Genomic DNA, 21,249 nt, shown 5'->3' on the forward strand with positions numbered 1-21,249 from the left:
CATCATAGCCTAGATTTACGTTATTACTTGTAAACAACATCACGTTTTGGGGTTCACATACGCTTACAATTATGTTTTGATTCTAGCTTGAACAATTGCTAAGATTATATTTGGTTGTGACTTTAGCAAAATAACTATTTTGGATGCAGCAGTTGTTAGCTAGAATGCTAACGCTCATTGACATAGGCTGTATCAAAAACTAGACAAAGAACCATTTTATTGGTTGAAGTGCTTAAGTATAATGCAGTTGATTTGCGAGGATGACACAAACATTATATTAAGCAGGACATTTATATTAGACTTAAAACCCAATTACAATTCAAAAGTAGTGTGAAATGCACTCATAAGCAACATGTAAATAGCATTTTTTGGTTGGCATTCTATAAGAACTCCTCCGTGTTCTGCCACCAACTTGCGCGCATCGCCCTCGTGTGGCAATATTTGTAAACACAGAAAGGGTTCAATAGGTGTTGGTCAACGAACCATGACGGAGTTAGTGCCTACAAAAAGACGCCTTTAGGACTACTATTAATTGCTCTCTATATGCGACCTGTCTGGACACTCAGATTTTGTTTTGTTTAGAAATTATTATACATTATTTTTTACAACCCGTCGTTACCATGACAACCACCCCACATTTTAAAGGAACAGTGAAATCTGTGTGCTACTTCAGAGGCTACATCAAGTGTGAATGTGCATAGATCTGATATGGGTCACGTGTGGACATTCAGAAAAAAAAGATTGGCTATAAAGAAAATCCGATTTGGGTTTTTAGGGTGGCTGTGTAAACACAGCCTAAGAGAGTTGGGCTTATTCATAATGGAATTCTCTAGTCTACACCATTGATTAAAGATGATGCACTCCCATCACCATTTATCCTCAGAATTCAGTTTATTCAAATTCAATCCATTGGTAGACCACGGCGCTTGTAACACCAGGGTAGTGGGTTTGATTCCCAGGACCACCGATATGTAAAATGTACGCATGGCTCAGTTGGTAGAGCATGGTGTGTGCAACGCCAGGGTTGTGGGTTCGATTCCCACGAGGGGCCAGTACAAAAAATAAAATAATAATAAAAATAATGCATGAAATGTATGCACTCACTACTGTAAGTTGCTCTGGATAAGAGCATCTGCTAAATGACTAAAATGTAAAATATGTCGGTTTGGATGAAAGCGTCTGCACATACAGCATAATGAAGTGTTTGATGGGAATTTCTATTGCCTTTGTAGTGACGTCATTATCAAGGTTACATTGTCTGACCTCACTATGCATCATCTTCGTCCGTCTAATTACTTTGGGTGGGTGGGAGTATCGTATATTTGTATTATGTTTCTTAGTTAAGACGTGCCTAAACAATGGAATTTTTGTGATGGTCAATATTAAATGGAATTATTACTGTATGAAATGTAGCGGTTCCAAAAGGCACACATCAGCGACTTGTATGCCCAGAGATACAAAACATGTTTATGTTAATGGTAAATAACTGTGACAGCGCAATGATTTGCATGACAGTTAACGGCTAACACAAAAGGGACAAGACATTTACTTTCTGAAAATTCACTTAATAAAACAGCATACTCTAGTTCATTGTGATTTCCTCTTTTTAACAGAAGGAAACAAGAAATTCTCTGAAAATCGATTTGAAGACAAGTAGAAAATGAAGTTTTAAACAATACTTTTGTTTCTCTGAAAGTTTACTATTTTCTCCTGCATGAATAGAACACGTTTGGAATGAGCCTCAAGGCCACTTAACAGTCAGTCACTTGTTGTCCATGTAGCGCAGTATCACATTCCGAGTCCAAAATGAAGTACTTTGGACAAAAACGAAAGTCCGTCAAGTGTCCGATCTCTTTACCAAGTCCTCATTGGCTCTGGAACTGAACCCACATTCTCCCATGGATTTAAAAGGCCCATTGCAGTCCAAAATGTGATTTTACTGTCCCCCCCCCCTCCTAGGAGGTTGGAATAATACTGTGAAAATGCCCTGTTAGAGTAAGCTGTTTGAAAAGACCGGCTAAAATGTCAGCCTGTTTTGGTGAGATGGAGTTTTGGCCTGCCTGGTGACATAACCAGGAGGTAAATTAGTTGCTAGACCAATAAGAGAGTTCCAACCTCTCTGCCAATAACAGCTAGTTTTCTCCCTCCCCACTCAGACCACTCCCAGACAGTCATGGGAAGATAACTGTTTGAGAAATTGCTCTTTGCTAAGAAGGTTTTTTGTTTATTTTTGACCATGTTATTTTAAAAACAATCGCAGTAAGATACTTAATTGTTACCCATAAATTAGTCGATATTGAAATATGGCTGCATTAGACCTTTAACAATGGTGAAGTTAGCAATCCATGGCAAGGAGTGTGAAGCGCACACCTCTGGAATTGGAAAGCAGTCTTAAGTCTCTGGAACTAGAATCTGTCTAGTTCCCCTCCTCCACAGTTCTGCCAAAGTATTCCTTCTGGAACTGTTGGAACTCATCCTCTGTGAACACAGACTTCTCCCTGGGGGCTTTCTTGACCGGGCGGTCCGGACGGTGTCGTGACTGCCGGCCCAAATTCTGGTTGACGATCTGAAGGGGAATAAGAGGGGAGACAGTCTTCATCTTCATTTCCTAGACTATGTGATTCACCCATAAGAGGGTCACGTTCATTAGGAACTTAGAAGACAAATGGACTGAAACAGGGATAGGACCTATCCAATAAAATAAAACACTACATTTTTGCTTTCCGTTTCAAAATGTTAAAGCATTTTTCCGTTCTAATGAACACAATTCACATGCATCTGCAGTTATTTTACCAAATCAATCAAAAGTCATGACAGGGACCAAAGACCTCAACCAACTATCCTCCATAGTAGTAGTATTTAGAGGGCATGACATTTAAACTGTCAGACTGTCTCTTACCTTCATAGTGTCGGAGTCTGTAGCTCTGAAGCCCGTCCCCAGGAAGTACAGCAGGTTGGAGCTCAGATGGCTCTTCCCCTGCTTCTTCCTGAACTCCTCTGGAAACACAAAGACATGACATCCCAGTTCAGAGGTCAAGACGAAGTCCATGACACAGACACTAAATGATATGACCTGAGGAGTTTGCACAGAAGGCCTACGCATAATCTATGGAAACACAAGGATGGAGACAAAAGAGGATGGTAAGGAGTCGGCCCACGAGGCTGACACACTGACACCAGGTTTACGGACAGACTAGACCAGGGTTCCTCAACTGGCAGCCCGTGTGATTCTATTGATTTGATTAACGTTTCATTTTTATTATTGGACAGACTGTAAAAACAAAAGCAAATCAGCGCCAAGTGATTTTCATTTTCAAGTTCCAAAGTATTCCCACATATAATAAAGAGATACTGTATGTGATCGTATACAAATGTAAGCAAGATAAGAAATGATTATGTTTTAGTCAAATATTATATCTGTTTGGGCTTCTTGCGGTCAATTTGCAGCAGTGGTTGAAAAAGTCCCCAATTGTCATACTTGAGTAAAAGTAAAGAGACCTTAATAGAAAATGACTCAGGTGTACTTAAGTATCAAAATGATGAATAATTTCTAATTACTTATATTAAGCAAACCAGTAGCACAATGTGTTATTTAATTTTTTTTACGGATAGCCAGGGGCACACTCCAACACTCAAACATCATTTACAAACGAAGCATTTGTGATTAGTTAGTCTGCTAGATCAGAGGCAGTAGTAATGACCAGGGATGTCCTCTTGAAAAGTGTGTGAATTGGACCATGTTCTGTCTTGCTAAACATTCAAATTGTAAAGAGTACTTTTGGGTGTCAGGGAAAACGTATGGAGTAAAAAGTACATCATTTTCTTTAGGAATGAGTTTAAGTAAAAGTAGTTACAAATATTAAGGTAAAGTACAGATACCCCAAAAAACGACTTAAGTAGTACTTTAAAGTATTTTTACTCAAGTACTTTACACCACTAATTTGCAGTCTACAAATGATTTGTAATTATGTTTTGACCCCGTGAGCAAAAATAATAGACCTGGGACACCAGGTGGTTATAATTAATTAATCTCATAGGGTAAGAGTTGAATTCCCCTTGACTACATAAGGAAGCTGATACACTGACACCAGTTTCACAGACAGACTAGTTTCCTTCTTCAGACACACCAGTCAACAAATAGCTAAGAGAAGAGCATGATCCTCAACCCAAGAAAAAAACAAAAACATTCTAGCTAGTTGCATGACATCAACCAGAAATAGAAATAGCATGAACAGAGACCATAGCAATAGAATTACTAGACTATATTTATATGTGCCAGACCATCCCTACAGGAATTCATGTGTTCGTTTTTCTACACAGTGCACAGAAATGCTTTGTGCCTCTGAACGCGTTGAGCCACTCACCCACGGCAGACTTGATCCTCTTGTCTTTGACGGTGGCCTTGCTCTTCCCTGGACCGAGACGCCCCTGCAGCTGCCGGACCTGCCTGCTGACGCCCTGACGGTTGGTGCTCACCAGGCCCATCACCTCAGCCTTGCTCGGTGTGTGCTTCTTCTTGGCTGCGCTCTTCTGCTTCTTGCTACCATCTGACACCGCGGAGGGAGATAGGGAGGGAGAAAGGGGGAGTGAGAGAGAGACATTTGTGTCGGAGACATTTTGGACTGCTTATGTTATGTGCTCCTGTGTGTTGTGTATGTGGTCTGTCTAGGTATGTTTCACATGGGCTAATAGGTCACGTGTAAATAGGCACACAGTGGTGACCAGGAAGTGTTAGCACAGATGACACTACTTTGCATAGAATAAATACTGTAACGATGTGAACCCTAACATGGTCCAAACATACCAAAATGGTTGTGAAGAGGGCACGATAACACCTCTTCCCCCTCAGGAAGCTGAAAAGATTTGGCATGGGCCCTCAGCTCCTCAAAGTTCTACAGCTGCAAACATCTCCTTAATAGCTTCTATCCCCAAGCCATAAGACTGCTTAACAGTTCATCAAATGGCTACCCGGACTATTTACATTGACCCCCCCTTTTTGTGCACTGACTCTATGCACACTCACAACACTGACACTCGCAACACACTACATACATACATACATACATACATACATACATTACATACATACATTAGATACGTTCACACGTGTTGCGGCTACCCTGTTTATTATCTATGCTGATTGCCTTGTCACTTTTACCCCAACCTACATGTACATATTACTACCTCGTACCCCTGCACATTGACTCAGTACCGGTACTCCTTGTATATAGCCTCGTTATTGGTATTCCATTGTGTTAGCTACTATTTTCCTATTTTTTTTTTATAGCTAATTATATATTATGTCCGTACTTTTTAACTATGCAGTGTTGGGGAAGGGCTCATAAGTAAGCATTTCACGATAAAGTCGACACCTGTTGTATTCGGCGCATGTGACAAATACAATTTTATTTGAATAACGGGTCTCACTACAACACGTATGAAATGCACCTTTCACGTTGTGACATTTCGGTATTTATATTATGCAAAGTATGTCGTTTATCTGCAATAAATAGGAACATCACCGAACTAAAGATCTACGTCTGGAAAGCCAATTGAATTGTCATAAACTGCTCTCAACCTGTGCCCTTGGTGTTTCATAGATAGCTATAGCTTCGATGCAACCAAGAGAGTATTTACATAGTTTTTAAATTGTGCTGGACGCTATCTTGGTTGCATCGAAGCTAACATAGCTAGCTCAGTCATTCCCACAATGCGGTACCATTTGGACCTCAAAACTTTAGAACACGCACACACATACATATTTTTTTTCCTATCAGAAAAAGGATGTTTGACTTTCCGAAAAACATACAGGTCAAGCTCAGGAACTTTTTGGGTGCATTTTCCAATTTGTTAGTTGCATAATCCTAACTGGGTTGAAATGTTTTGCCTAAATGTGCCATAGCTCTGTGAATGAGCAAGATTGAGCTCGCATAATGGTGAACACTTGAACAGGATTTTAACTTCTCTATCAAATATATTTTTTCTCTGTATAACTTAGCCTAACAGGGTGAACATTTATGAGTTGGACATACAGACTAACATGAAACATGGAAAAACAGATAAAGCTGAGTGTTTATATTTATTTAGCTTTGTACCATAGTTTTCCCATCAAAGAAATTAGATTTCCTGAATGTAGTGTCATTGTAGGAAGGGGTTGTTTTCTTAAATGGAGAATTACAACAAACTAAAAGGGTGGAAAGTGATATCAGGGAAAAACAGAAAATATATAATGAATACAATGATCATGAAAAAACGTTAATGATTAAAGATGTTATAAATGTCATGGCTTATATTTCTTGTGGAAGTTGATAAATAACACCTGGGGACGTGGGAAAAACGACTACATCTACTGATTTTTTTTTTTTTTAAAGCATAAAATTCCCTTTCAGAATCCATATGTTTGTGTTTTTAAGGTACATAACACCTGACATTATACTTAAAGCCTTTGGAATCCACACTTTACACTAAATAAGAACTGATATTTCCTAGGGGCAGAAAATGCACCTCAAAGTAGGAATGACCCAACCAGCTAATGAAACCGTGGTTACTGTAGATAATTTACCTTTTATGTCATCGCTTAGCAACTCCAGTCCCCTCCGAATCATTGATGCCGACATGTTGATATGCACTTTACTTTTTAAATAACAAACATGTGAGTAAACGTTAAGATTTCTCCGGCAAATCTAGCAAAACTATCTTGCTTCTGTAAAAAATAACATGTGAATTCAACATCCGGCAAATAGTGTTTGGGAATCACTACTCGGGTGAAAACTATTTTCAAAGTGCACCATCACAAAATGGTTCCGGATTGTTGTCAAAATACCTTTCGCTTTTGGAAAAATTATGACACGTCATAGAAAACACATAAGGTCATGTTAATGAGGTTACTTAGCCTTATTATTATTTATAAATTATTTAAATACATGCTTTATAAAGTTAATCATCTGATCCTGTTTCAATTGTTGTGGATACGGTGGGAAAATGTCGGTCTGAGCAAGTGTGATGCCATTAATGTTTTTGGAAATGTATGTAAATGTTAAGTTGTTATATGTTTTTGTCTATATATGTTTTTGTAAATAAAATGTTACAAATTACGCACAATTCCATATGAAAAAATAATAATAAAAAAATATGACGCAAATACCGAGTAGACGATTTATATAAAGTTGCCTTGCTGTTAATTTTGATGAATGTCTGTTGGCCTTATGGTGACGCCCCCATTCACTTTCAGCTGTAACTACAGGCTGTGCATTGGGGGCGTGTTATTTCTCCTGGGACAGCTCTCTCTCTCTCTCCCCATAAAACCCGCCTCTCGTTCTACCTGTATCACCTTTGCAACCGTCGGGAATTACACGTTTCAACCATGGCGCTCCAAGTGAGGGCTATCGTCGCATCCAAGTGGCTTCTCGATGCCGTCAAAGACCAACGGGTCGGCCCCAAACTCCGCGTCTTGGACACGTCTTGGTACTTACCCAAACTCAGGCGCAACGCCAAGAGCGAATTCAAAAAGAGGCATATTCCGGGTGCAGCCTTCTTTGACATAGACCAGTGCTGCGACAAAACTTCTCCGCTGGATCATATGCTGCCATCCGAGCGCATTTTTGCAGATTATGTTGGAAATTTGGGAATTGGAAACGATACGCACGTCGTGGTCTACGATGCTAGCAACTTCGGCGCGTTCTCTGCGCCTCGAGTTTGGTGGATGTTCCGAGTTTTCGGCCACAGTTCTGTCTCGGTTCTGAATGGAGGACTCAAAAACTGGGCGAACGAGGGACTTCCAGTGAGTGACCGGTACTCCCGACCCGAGCAGACCGAATTTAGGGCCTCTTTGAACCGCTCCTGGGTGAAGACGTACCAGGACATCCTGGATAATCTGGATAGTAAAGAATTTCAGGTGGTCGATGCCAGACCAGGGGGGAGATTCAGAGGGGTGGATCCAGAACCCAGAGACAGTGAGCAACACACACACACACACACAGAAAGTGCATTGGGTGTAGATTTTACCGTGAAATGCTTACTTACCCTTTCTCAACAACGCAGAGTTAAACATTTTAAGAAAATGCCAAAAAAAAGATATAAACACAAGAGAGGTGTAGCCTACAATAGGTGTATAACTAGCCATAACTTCAAGTATGGAGGCCTGCTCATGTCACCTTATTAGTAGCTCATTTAGCATTTGATCAATTCTGCTGATAGGCCAACAGGGTTCCAACTGTGGGGGTAAACATAAACAACAACCCCCTTTGACCTATAATCAATAGGCCTAGACCAACTACTGATCACGGAGTAGCCCACTCCTCTCCTCCAATCCTCCGGATATCTTCCTCCATTGAACTTTGACCCATAATCAACAACACAATAGACTGACAGATTGCTCATGTTAGATGATCCAGTTTCTCTCAGCTGTCATGTTGCGATAGATAATGGGTGTGTTATCTATGGGATGTGGACTTTGTCTGGCCCTGAGGCACAGACCTGCTGAACGTGTGACTTCCTCCTCGTACACTGGCTGCATCCTATGGTGCACTACTTTTGACCAGGACCCATAGTGCACTACTTTGGACCAGAGCCCTATGTAGGAAATGGGGTGGGATTTTTGGGTGCACACTTGGTCTGAAATGTACTTACCTGTCAAATCCTTTCTTCCTCTGTCCTTGTTTCCTCAATTCCTCTCCAAAGCTCATTGAAGGAGAGGATCCAAGGTCCTTCCTTTGGACCTCTTCCTCCAATAAGCTTTGAGTGGAATTGAGGAGACGAGGACAGAGGAAGCAAGGCTTTGCACAAGATGACGTTTGCAGACGCAAGCCATAGGCCTCCTTTGTTTGCACAAGCTGATAAGCAAACATGGAGGTTGGGTCATAAATCAGAACATCTGTCAGCACAATTGTGTACCATACACACATAGGCATGCATGCATGCACACACACTGTAGTGAACGGTGTGGAAACACTACATATAGTAGTAGTCTGAATACAATTCTGTAGATTTGACTGTTGCACTTGATTGGTATTGTACCAGTTTAGCGCAGACCCCTTCTTGTGACGCTCTATCCATTCCAGGTGTTCAAATCTACCTTGTTGTGACGCTCTATTCGTTCTAAGTGTTCTAATTTACCTCTATGGCGATAAGGTCTTATGTGGCTGTACTTTATTTATTCTGAAGTTGTCCTACACACACACACACACACACACACACACACACACACACACATTACATACGTGCTCTTTCACACATTTCAGTGTTCATCTGCCTATAAGTGTCTTTCCGGCTGGGGACTTTGATCTCTTGAGTATTCTCTATTGGCATGGAAACGACACAGGAAGAGGGAGCATTTTTAGACTGTGGAAATTCACCCAGCAGCACTAACCCTTTCCCTCTGTTTGTCCTTTTTGTCACCCATTCATTCTCTTCCTCCTCTCTTTCAGATACTGAGCCAGGCCACATCCCTGGCTCCATCAGCATGCCCTTCTCCTCCTTCCTCTCTGCGTCCGGTCACCTCCATCCCCGTGAAGACCTCCAGACCATGTTCACCCAGGCTGGTGTCGACCTCTCCCTCCCGCTCTGCGTGTCCTGTGGGTCGGGTGTGACTGCCTGCCATGTGGCTCTTGCCGCCCACGAGTGCGGGCACCCTGGGGTGTCTGTGTACGACGGGGCGTGGTCCGAGTGGTACACCCGCGCCGTGCCCGAGCATGTAATCTCTGTGGGGTTTGGGAAACACTCCCCTGTGTTTGAATGAGGGAGTAAGAGGAATGTGTGATTGGATGGGGAGGGAGGAAGCTCACTGTGATTGGAGGATTATTGGACAATAGTTAGAAACTTCCTTACCCCCCCCACCCTGTAGGCACAGATCTAGGATCAGTGTACCCTCAATTCTTAAGGAGCAATGTAAAACTAGCCTTAGGTCAGTGTCTGGGGGTAACTGTATACTACTGTTTGGACTAGAGAGGGCTGGTGACGATCACATGTCATAGGTCAGTTGGAGTTTGAATTCACGTCAGTTACTCAGTCTTTCATTAGCCTTATCATTCACACGACAGACAATGACATCACTATAATTTCCTCAACACGAGGGGAAGTGGGTGGCCCCACTGGACAATCCAGTATCTCTGCTGAACAGTGTGTGGGTCTGGTCCTCACGTACAGATGGATTGGGCTGAACCCCACACACCTACACAAACCATAAGACATTCTGTAGTCATATGAATGTAGTAAATATCAATCAATGTTGTAATGTCACTGATTTTTATTTTATTTGTTAACATGGTTGAATTCTTGTATCTGATATTAAAAATAATAACTATTAAACCTCTTTATCCTTTTGCTGTATAAATAAAGCACCTGGATACGGTTGAAGGAAGACTAACATGTAATGAACAGTCTCTTTTCATAGTTGCTTGTGGAGGAGAAAAGCACCTGTTGAAAATCAACTACTTGTTGCATCAAGGCCATACTCTAGTCATACTTTGTCCACTTGATGGCAGCAAAACGTCTGTTCTCTTTTGCTCGCTCTTTCATTACCTCACAAGTTGTTTTCAAAGCTTTTGCACCTGTTATTTTCAGAAAGGAATATTTAAAAAAATATATATTTTTACACTTCTTAAAGTTTCACAATAGCAGAAGTAATATCTGATGCTTTAGAAAAAGAAACAAGAACAGATCGAAAGAAGAACTTACATTTTTACCAAAAAATTCTCCACCCCCGCTTCTGACAAAGGGAAGTAAGTACAGATAGCTGCGTTGATGACGTATGTGGTTTCAGTTGAAACTAACTGAAACCACAGAAATTCCTTTTCAGTCAGCAATCACTTTTCTGTTCACTCATTTACTTTTCAGAGAAGGCAGGCAGACGTTTTTCTCGTCATTAATGGGGTTGAATCATTCAGTGGTGACCAATTGAGAGACAAGAAACTGATTCATCATTAAGCACTTGTCCTTCAATTCAGAGTGAAATGTAACTCAAACGTAGAGCATTGAGAAGCCGGTGTTTCTGAGACTACAAGAAGGTCCACTATACAAGGTAAGGCTCTCTGACTGGTGCTCTATTTGAATATTCATATACAGATGTAGGATCTTAATTTGATCACTTTTGTTGCTTAGAATTTTCCTGCACAGTAGAAAATGTAAACTTGTAGTGTAATTAAGGTTGAATAAGGCTTCTAAAGTTTAATTTCCTCTTTGTCAGACTTGATTTGCCCTAACAAAAAGGTATCAACCCCTACAAAAAATGTCCATTAATTATAATTCACATTTCGGGTTGCTGCTGTAGCAACCTGGCTCAAATGAAGATCCAACATCTATGATGTATTCAGGTGGTTATGGATTACGTTTGTTGTTCAATCAAGAAAAGCTACTCTGCCTGTGTGTTTGCCCATGTGTGGGTTTGAGTGTGATCATTTGGAAGACGCAGTATTAAGCAGTTGAGGTCATGATCGTTGTGTTGCTACCATGCTGTGTTATGTGTTGCTGCCATGCTATGTTCTCTTAGGTCTCTTATGTAGTGTTATGTTGTTTCTCTTGTCGTGATGTCTGTTCTGTCCTATATTTTTATTTAATTTATTTTTAATCCCAGCCCCCGTCCCCGCAGAAGGCCTTTTGGTAGGCCGTCATTGTCAATAATAATTTGTTCTTAACTGACTTGCCTAGTTAAAGGTTTAAATATAAAATAAAAAATGTAAAATCATGGTACTGATGATTACTATTACCACTTAAGAGATGCACAGAGAGCGGAGTTGTTACAATATTGCATACGCCTCTCCAATCCTTTGGGGCCATTGAGACATCTAGGCTATGCGCTACCACAGTATTCTTCCATCCTGGTCCCAGAGAACCCAAGGCTTTTAATCACTTTTTCAAGCTTTGTGCAGATCTATCAGCTAGGGGCTGATTAGGGCTTTATTATGGAAGGGGTTATGGGTTGATTAGAGCTTCATTATGTAGGGGGCTAGGGGTTGATTAGGGCTTTATTATAGAGGGGGCTATGGATTGATTAGAGCTTCATTATGTAGGGGGCTAGGGGTTGATTAGGGCTTTATTATAGAGGGGGCTATGGATTGATTAGAGCTTCATTATGTAGGGGGCTAGGGGTTGATTAGGGCTTTATTATAGAGGGGGCTATGGGTTGGTTAGGGCTTTATAGAGGGTGCTAAGGGTTGGTTAGGGCTTTATTATGTAGAGGACTAGGAGCTGATCTGGGCCTGGGTTTACTAGGACAGGATGTTCATATAGAACTAGAGCAAAACCCTGCACACCTTGTGGGTTGAGGTACGGTTGAACTGGAGACCATTGTCCTCATTGTGGAGGGGCTTAGGAGTGTGTTCCAAATGGCACCCTATTCCTTATATTGTGTACTACTTTTAACCAGGGCCTCTAGGGTATATAGTGCACAAGGGTGCAAGTTAGGATGTAACCTAGGGGTTTATTTGGTCCAGTGTTTAAGTAGGACAGGATGTACACACCCAGCCACAGGTACAGAGGAAGTCAAAGACAAGAGGGGGAGGTGAGGGGGGAGGAGGGGAGTGAGTGTTGGTGGAAAGGAAGTCGGAGAGGGAGGGGGGAGTCAGAGAGAAGATAGGGAGGGGGAGGGGAGGAGGGGAGATGTGTACATGATAACAAGAAGAATGGAGGGGGCGTTAGTTTGAGGTTTGGTTTGGCAGAGGATGAGAAGAGAGGTAGAGAAGAGAGGAGGAGGGACAGGGGTGTTAGTGGTTTGCGGTTTGTTTGTTATTGGAAACAGCTTGTAAACATTCTGGGAAACGAGGACGTTGTGGTTTTCTTACCTGCAGCCCCTTTGTATGTGTGTGTGTGTGTGTGTGTGTGTGTGTGTGTGTGTGTGTGTGTGTGCATGTGTATGTGTGTATGTATGCATGTGTGTGTGAGTACTGTGTGTGCGTGCATGCAGAATGTGCTTGTGTGTGTGTGTGCATGGATAATTTGTTTTGTGAGTGTGTGCGTGTGTGTGTGTGTGTGTGTGTGTGTGTGTGTGTGTGTGTATGCATGTGTGTGTGAGTACTGCGTGCATGCAGTACTGCGTGCATGTGAGTACTGCGTGCATGCAGAATGTGCTTGTGTGTGTGTGTGCATGGATAATTTGTTTTGTGAGTGTGTGTGCGTGCGTGCGTTAAGACTGCACTTGCGTTCGTGCTTGCGTGGGCATGTGTGTGTTCTCTGCGATACTGACCTTTAAACTGTTTTCTCAGAGGTTGATAATGTCTGCTGTGCTGTTTCACTTCACTGAAGGGAACTTCCTAATGTCTGACCCAGAGACCAATAAGAGGGACAAAGACCATCAGGGACAGTATCTCAGGGACAGAATCTCAGAGTAGGAGTGCTGATCTCGGATCACCCCCCCCCCTCTGTTTTTGTAACTGTGACCTAAAAGGCAGAACTGATCCTAGATCAGCACTCCTACTCTGAGAGGCTTTATGAATACAGGCCCTGGACAGTAGCCTGAGTGCCAGACTGTTTGTGCTATCATGCCAACTCCTTGTCATGCCAAACAAGAGCGCAAACAGATCTGGTACCAGGCTATCAGGTTAAGGCAGGAAAGCCCTGATCTGGGACCAGGCTACCAGGTTAAGGCAGGAAAGCCCTGATCTGGTACCAGGCTACCAGGTTAAGACAGGAAAGCCCTGATCTGGGACCAGGCTATCAGGTTAAGGCAGGAAAGCCCTGATCTGGGACCAGGCTACCAGGTTAAGGCAGGAAAGCCCTGATCTGGGACCAGGCTATCAGGTTAAGGCAGGAAAGCCCTGATCTGGTACCAGGCTACCAGGTTAAGACAGGAAAGCCCTGATCTGGTACCAGGCTACCAGGTTAAGGCAGGAAAGCCCTGATCTGGTACCAGGCTACCAGGTTAAGACAGGAAAGCCCTGATCTGGTACCAGGCTATCAGGTTAAGACAGGAAAGCCCTGATCTGGTACCAGGCTACCAGGTTAAGGCAGGAAAGCCCTGATCTGGGACCAGGCTACCAGGTCAGGGCTGGAAAGCCCTGAATTGGGACACACAGGACTGTTGGTACATTTGACAGCGAACATGACATCACAAGGCTTCACAGCTAACAATGTACAGAAACCAGTGGTGGCTGGTGGCTCTTTTAATCGGAGGACAGACTCATAGTAATGGCTGGAACAGAATTAATGGAAGGGTATCAAACACATCTAACACACTGATTACATGTGTTTGATACCATTCCATTAACTCCATTCAATGCATTATTATGAGCCATCCTCTGATATAAACATTTTGCTCTTGCGCAACCTTCAACCACCTATCAATTTGTTACAAACAGTTCAAAGGAATGACCAATGTTACGCAGTACTGGTATTCCTTGTAGAAGCATTATAGCCACACAGGGTGTGCATGCTTTTGTCCCAGCCCTGCACTAACATATCATCCAGGTCATTCATTATCATCATCACAATCTTCTTCTTCTTCTTCACCGTTTCAACACATCTTGTACCTGTTAGATGGTTGTTTATATAACAGAGGAGTGGAAACTTCACACCTCAGGCTGAACATAACATCAGTCTCTCTAACCACAGTGACCTTTTACTAAAACCCCACATGAGAGAATGGTAGCCAACAGCACACTGCCCATCAAATGAAAATGTATTTGTCACATGCGCTGAATACAACTGGTGTAGACCTTAAAGTGAAATGCTTACTTACAAGCCGTTAACCTATAATGCAGTTTTAAGAAAAATACACAAAAAAATAAGAAATGAAAGTAACAAATAATTAAAGAGCAGCAGTAAAATAACAATAGTGAGGCTAAATATAGGGGGTACAGGTACAGAGTCAAGGTGCGTGGGCACCAGTTATTCGAGGTAATATGTACATGTAGGTAGAGTTATTAAAGTGACTATGGATAGATAGTAACAGAGAGTAGCAGCAGCGTGAAGGGGGGGGGTAGCTATTTGATTAAATGTTCAGGAGTTTTATGGCTTGGGGATGGAAGCTGTTTAGAAGCCTCTTGGACCTAGACTTAGCGCTCCGGTACCGCTTGTGGTAAGGGTTGTTACCTACCCTTACCACATGGGGGCTGCCCATCAGGAAGTCCAGGATCCAGTTGCAGATGGAGGTGTTTAGTCTGGGCAGGTCTCGACTGTTCTTCCCTTTGTAGTCTGTTATAGTTTGCAAGCCCTGCCACATCCGACGAGCATCGGAGCCGGTGTAGTACGATTCTGTCTTAGTCCTGTATTGACGCTTTGCCTGTTTGATGGTTCGTCAGAGGGCATAGCGGGATTTCTTATAAGCTTCCAGGTTAGAGTCCCGCTCCTTGAACATGGGAGCTCTACCCTTTAGCTCAGTGCGGATGTTGCCTGTAATCCATGGCTTCAGGTTGGGGTATGTACGTACAGTCACTGTGGGGACGACGTCATTGATGCACTTATTGATGAAGCCAGTGACTGAGGTGGCGTACTCCTCAATGCCATTGGAAGAATCCCAGAACATATTCCAGTCTGTGCTAGCAAAACAATCCTGTATCTTAGCATCTGCTTCATCTGACAACTTTTCTATTGACCAAGTCACTGGTGCTTCCTGCTTAAATTTTCAATGGCTAACTGCAAGAGTCGCAAAGCAATCACTATTTTGCTTTCCTTGCCTGCTATTCGGTGGAAAGGGTGTGTGGTCCAAGTCTGGGTTTAAGGACTTAAAACATCTGTCTGAAAGGCTCTCTTTTCCAAGCTTAAATGGATTAACATTCACATGCAACACCATAGGTCAGAAAAGGTTGAATACATTGGTCATGGAGTCAATCCAGCATGATTTCTGCCACATTCAAGACAACTGGCACCTCGGAATAAAACGGGCGCAGACTGGAAAAATACATTTTGAATGGTCATCCAACTTGAAATTCCAAGTCGGAACTCTGGCCTCTTTCTAGATCTCCGACCTGAAGAACACTGATGTCATGATTGTTTGTTTTATTCCGAGTTCCCAGTTGTCTTGAAAGCAGTATAAATCCAGAGAATGACAGACTTTGATGACAGTTTGATGACAAAGTTTTCCCACAAGAAGGACCACTGCGCCACATTCAAGTGAGCACAGCACAACAACGGTTGTGTCCAGAAATATGTCTTGTATACTGCTGGATAAATTATGTAATATGCCAGGGAGATATGTATACAGTAGCTAAGAAAGTAATACTAAGTGTATGTTGTATAGTAAGCTGTTAGTAGCCCATAAGGCCTCATCCTAAGAATTTCATACCTCTCCCCCTTAGAACTTATTCTACTGTTCTGACTTGGTGGTGCACATGTTGCCTATAGCCTGTTTTAGAGAAATGTCATCATCGAATATTGTAAGTGCTTTCATTGTGTGCTTATATTCCCCCATTATTTATCCTACAGTTCTCACTTGGTGTACAGGGAGAACATTGTAAGAATGGCCGATGTTCTGAACTCTGTCCCTGTACATTTCAAAAGTGCTGGACAAATATCGGCTACTCGCTCATTAATATCTTAATCGAAATTACAGCTTGCCTCTTATCCACTCATCGTTCCCTTATGCCATAGTTTGTACATCCCAATTGCTATATTGCTTATATAGGTATATCTCAGTACAGTATCTTATTCATCATTTTAGACAATGTTGGAATGATTTGTTTTGCTTACTTTGTGTATTATAATTAGCTGATGTGGTATTCTTCACGAGGAGGGGATACTATAAAATGTTGTTGGGTCTGTAACCATGTTTGACAGTGACACTGTACTCATTCAAATAGTTTTTTTCAACAGAAAGTTCAGTAATAGACGTATGTAATTCCAGTTGATGTTGCGAGGGTTGTGTTGTTTGTGCAAAGCGCTGCCTGTGCGTCGGTATAATGTATATAAAAGTGGATGCTTGTGATTGTATTTTCCTTGATTTTTAGACCACATCAGCCTAGTAAAATAATAAAATGGCTTTACTGGCATGTGTTAAAAAAGATTGAGTTTGCCCCACCAAGATTTTATGCTAAAATCACCACTGGCATGCGTGTGGCATTAATACAACTGACTACACTTAATCTACTTTCATGGAAAAAACACACCACGCAAACAGACATAGAAAATTCATATACACTTTTTCTTCTCCCTTATGGTTCCTTCTGTTTTCCATCCCAAATGGCACCGTATTCCCTACATAGTGCACTACTTTTGACCAGAGCCCAATGAGCCCTGGTCAAAAGTAGTGCCCTATATAAGAAATAGGGTACCATTTGGAACACTGACTAAGCCACCCGTCACATGTTGCTAAGGTCATGTCTCCTACTGTGTTCTAGAATGAGAAAAAGGACCAGGAAGAAGTCATAATGGAGGTTCTATGGTGTCTCTATGTCATCCTGCTCCTCCCCCTACTAACCTGCTCCAGCCAACCACAGTCCTGTAAGTCATCAATACCCTTCATAATGCATCACAAGCAGATTTATAATGACTACGAGGTTAAAGTGCAGACTGTCAGCTTAATTTTGAGTGTATTTTCAACCATATAGGGTGAACCTTTTTAGAAATTACAGGACTTTTTGTACATAGACCACCCATTTTAGAGGACCAAAAGTATTGGGATAAACTCACTAATGTCAGGGCTTTCGGAAGGATCGGACCAATACGCAGCGTGATCGTACTTCCACATATTTTATTCAGTCGTGAAACTAATGAAATAAACCATAGACTTGAAATACAAAAAACAAGAAAGCCTTGATGCAGAGCAGGCATACACTACTCACAAAATAATCACCCACAAAACACCAGTGGGACAAACATCAACTTAAATATGGCCTCCAATTAGAGACAATGACAACCGGCTGCTCTAATTGGAGGTCATGCCAAACAAAAACTAACCTAGAAATACAAAACAAGAAACTAAACATAGAAATACAAAACCGGACAAACACCCCCTGTCACGCCCTGACCTACTCTACCATAGAAAATAACAACTTACTATGGTCAGGACGTGACAGTACCCCCCCAAAGATGCGGACTCCGACCGCACCTACAAAAAAACCAAAAAAAAACAAACACCCCCCCCCCAAAAAAAAACACACAACACAAAGGGAGGGAGGGAAGGGTGGGTGACTAATGTCTATGGTGGCGGCTCTGGTTCCGGGCGTAGTACCCCCACCGCCCGCTGATCCCCCTGCTTCTGTATGTCCGGAGGAACCAGACCATGGATCATCATTGGAGGCTTCGGACCGCCATCCGCCGCTGAAGACTCTGGGCTAAAGGCCGCCGCTGAAGACTCTGGGCTGCAGACCGCCGCTTAAGGCTTCGGGACCGCCGCTGAAGGCTCCGCGCATAATTACAAAAGGGTTTTCTAATGATCAATTAGCCTTTTAAAATGATAAACTAAGATTAGCTAACACAACGGGCCATTGGAAGACAGGACTAATGGTTGCTGATAATGGGCCTCTGTACGCCTATGTAGATATTCCCTAAACAATAGTCATTTACAACATTAACAATGTCTACACTGTATTTCTGATCAATGTTATGTCATTTTAATTTTAAACTTTTGAACAGCAGTGTATGATAAAACATGATACAGAGCCTTGTAAAACATGACATAGAGCCTGATAAAACATGACATAGAGCCTTGTAAAACATGACATAGAACATGACATAGAGTCTTGTAAAACATGACATAGAGTCTTGTAAAACATGATAAAGAGCCTTATAAAACATGATAAAGAGCCTTATAAAACATGATAAAGAGCCTTATAAAGCATGACATAGAGCCTTGTAAAACATGACATAGAGCCTTGTAAAACATGACATAGAGCCTTGTAAAACATGATATAGAGCCTTATAAAACATGATATAGAGCCTTATAAAACATGATATAGAGCCTTATAAAATATGATATTGAGCCTTATAAAACATTATATCGACCCTTATATTAAAACTCTTAATATTTCTCTCTCTCTCTGTTTCTCTCTCTCTCTCCTTTCTCACTCTCTATCTCTCTCCTCTCTCATTCTCTCTGTCTCTGTTTCTCACAGTTCTGCAGTGTGTCAATGACTTCATCAGTAACATCACATGTGTGTTGAACAACACATGCGTGCCCCCAGACATGCCATGCACACTGCATGGTGAATACGCCAGGATTAAAAGGTAAAGAAGACTAAGGATGCACCCTAACTGGAACCCTATTCCCATAGAGTCCTGGTCTAAAGTAGTGCACTATATAGGGAATAGGGTGCCATTTGAGATGCTAACTGAAACAATGGTTCACTGTTGTAACTACAGTCAATGTGAGATGAAGTCCTTGGGCGGTTCCAACACTTTGAGAGGCGGCAGTCTGGTCTTTGAGGGCAATCCTGTGAGTTGTATAAAACTACATCAAGTTGAAAGCAATGCTTGCTTATATATGTGCATTATTATAGATAAAAACTATCATTTTAAAAACAGATTATAAAAATAATAACATGAATGTAATATATTAATCGGGATGAATAAATTAACCAGAAATTTGTCATTTTTTAAATATTTTTTAATAACATTTTTTCCTAATAATAATAATAATAATAATAATAATATAAAACAATGACAGCATATATATAGACCAATAGACAAACAAACCTGGATAACTGAACTTCTGTAAATTATCTTTCAGTTCTTTTGGAAAGATGATAAAATACCCATTGATGTACGGTGTGGACAAGCAGAAGATTATGTGATACATATTAACTACCTCTATCAACCATTTAACCACAGTAAGTATACAGTAATTTGAGTGATATTATGTACAATGTGTCAGCTATTACTAACCTACTACTACTACATTAATTGTACAGCAACTACAACGATACAATACTATAACTTTATGAGGTTTTGTGAGGTCATCATACAAAATACACAAAATCAATACACAATGATACAACATAATGCAATACAAACATGCTGAAAAGCTTATTAATTTACAGTGCATTCAGAAAGTTTTCAGACCCCTTCACCTTATCCACATTTTGTTATGTTACAGCCTTATTCTAAAATGGATTAAATCATTTTTTCCCCTCATCAATCTACACACAATACCCCATAATGACAAAGCAAAAACAGGTTTTTATACATTTCTGGAGATGTGTATATATATATATAAAAAATAATTACATAAGTATTCAGACCCTTTAACTCAGTACTTTGTTAAAGCACATTTGGCAGCGATTACAGCCTTGAGTCTTCTTGGGTATGATGCTACAAGCTTGGCACAGATGTATTTGGGGAGTTTCTCCCATTCTTCTCTGCATATCCTCTCAAGTTCTGTCAGATTGGATGGGGAAAGTTGCTGCACAGCTATTTTCAGGTCTCTGCAGAGATGTTCGATCGGGTTCAAGTCCGGGCTCTGGCTGAGCCACTCAAGGACATTGAGAGACTTGTCCCGAAGCCACTCCTGCGTTGTCTTGGCTGTGTGCTTCGGGTCATGCTGAAAGGTGAACCTTAGCCCCAGTTAGAGGTACTGAGTGCTCTGGAGCAGGTGTTCATCAAGGATCTCTCTGTACTTTTCTCCTTTCATCTTTCTCTAAATACTGACTAGTCTCCCAGTCCCTGCCGCTGAAAAACATCCCCACAGAATGATGCTGCCACCACCATGCTTCACTGTAGGGATGGTGCCAGGTTTCCTCCAGACGTGACGCTTGGCATTCGTGCCAAGAAGTTCAATCTTGGTTTCATCAGACCAGAGAATCTTGTTTCTCATGGTGTGAGTCTTTTAGGTGCCTTTTGGTAAACATCAAGCAGGCAGTCATGCCTTTTTTTGAGGAGTGGCTACCGCCTGGTTACTCTACCATAAAGGCCTGATTTGAGGAGTGCTGCATAGATGATTGTCCTTCTGGAAGGTTTTCCCATTTCCATAGAGGAACTCTGGAGCTCTGTCAGAGTGACCATCCGGTTCTTGGTCACCTCCCCCGATTGCTCAGTTTGGCCGGGCGGCCAGCTCTAGGAAGCGTCTTGGTGGTTCCAAACTTCTTCCATTTAAAAATGGTGGAGGCCACTGTGTTCTTGGGGACCATCAATGCTGCAGACATTATTTGGTAACCTTCCCCAGATCTGTGCCTCGACACAATCCTGTCTCTGAGCTCTATGGACAATTCCTTCGACCTCATGGCTTGGTTTTTGCTCTGGCATGCACTGTCAACTGTGGGACCTTATAAAGACAGGTGTGGGCCTTTCCAAATCATGTCCAATCAATTTAATTTACCACAGGTGGACTCCAATGAAGTTGTAGAAACAGCTCAAGGATGATCAATGGAAACAGGATGCACCTGAGCT

General features: G+C 41.8%; 3 protein-coding genes across 4 annotated transcripts in view; 2 read left to right on the forward strand and 1 right to left on the reverse strand.

Annotated features, from left to right (window-relative positions):
* Positions 1-200: 200 nt before the first annotated feature.
* On the reverse strand, positions 201-6,837 carry LOC106564392 (active regulator of SIRT1). Its single transcript, XM_014130466.2, has 4 exons — positions 6,563-6,837; positions 4,365-4,547; positions 2,900-2,997; positions 201-2,566 (listed from the first exon to the last, which is right to left on the reverse strand). The coding sequence occupies exons 1-4, from the start codon at positions 6,615-6,617 to the stop codon at positions 2,417-2,419; spliced, it is 486 nt and encodes a 161-aa protein (XP_013985941.2). The 5' UTR covers positions 6,618-6,837; the 3' UTR covers positions 201-2,416.
* Positions 6,838-7,284: 447 nt separating this feature from the next.
* Positions 7,285-10,305, forward strand: LOC106564391 (3-mercaptopyruvate sulfurtransferase). Its single transcript, XM_014130465.2, has 2 exons — positions 7,285-7,952; positions 9,426-10,305. The coding sequence occupies exons 1-2, from the start codon at positions 7,364-7,366 to the stop codon at positions 9,734-9,736; spliced, it is 900 nt and encodes a 299-aa protein (XP_013985940.1). The 5' UTR covers positions 7,285-7,363; the 3' UTR covers positions 9,737-10,305.
* Positions 10,306-10,594: 289 nt separating this feature from the next.
* The window catches only part of LOC106564390 (interleukin-2 receptor subunit beta), a 16,997-nt gene continuing 6,342 nt past the window's right edge, over positions 10,595-21,249 (forward strand). The window contains exons 1-5 of one of the 2 annotated variants that reach the window (XM_014130463.2): positions 10,595-11,017; positions 17,265-17,367; positions 18,981-19,092; positions 19,228-19,300; positions 19,595-19,694. In XM_014130463.2, the coding sequence (XP_013985938.2) occupies positions 17,295-17,367; positions 18,981-19,092; positions 19,228-19,300; positions 19,595-19,694 (358 nt within the window). In that variant the 5' untranslated portion in view covers positions 10,595-11,017; positions 17,265-17,294. Of the gene's footprint in view, positions 11,018-17,264; positions 17,368-18,980; positions 19,093-19,227; positions 19,301-19,594; positions 19,695-21,249 lie in introns of those variants that run through there. The other variant, XM_045690965.1, reaches the window with a different exon arrangement.

This window comes from Salmo salar, chromosome ssa12 (assembly GCF_905237065.1).
Source record: "Salmo salar chromosome ssa12, Ssal_v3.1, whole genome shotgun sequence".
Lineage (NCBI taxonomy): Eukaryota > Metazoa > Chordata > Actinopteri > Salmoniformes > Salmonidae > Salmo > Salmo salar.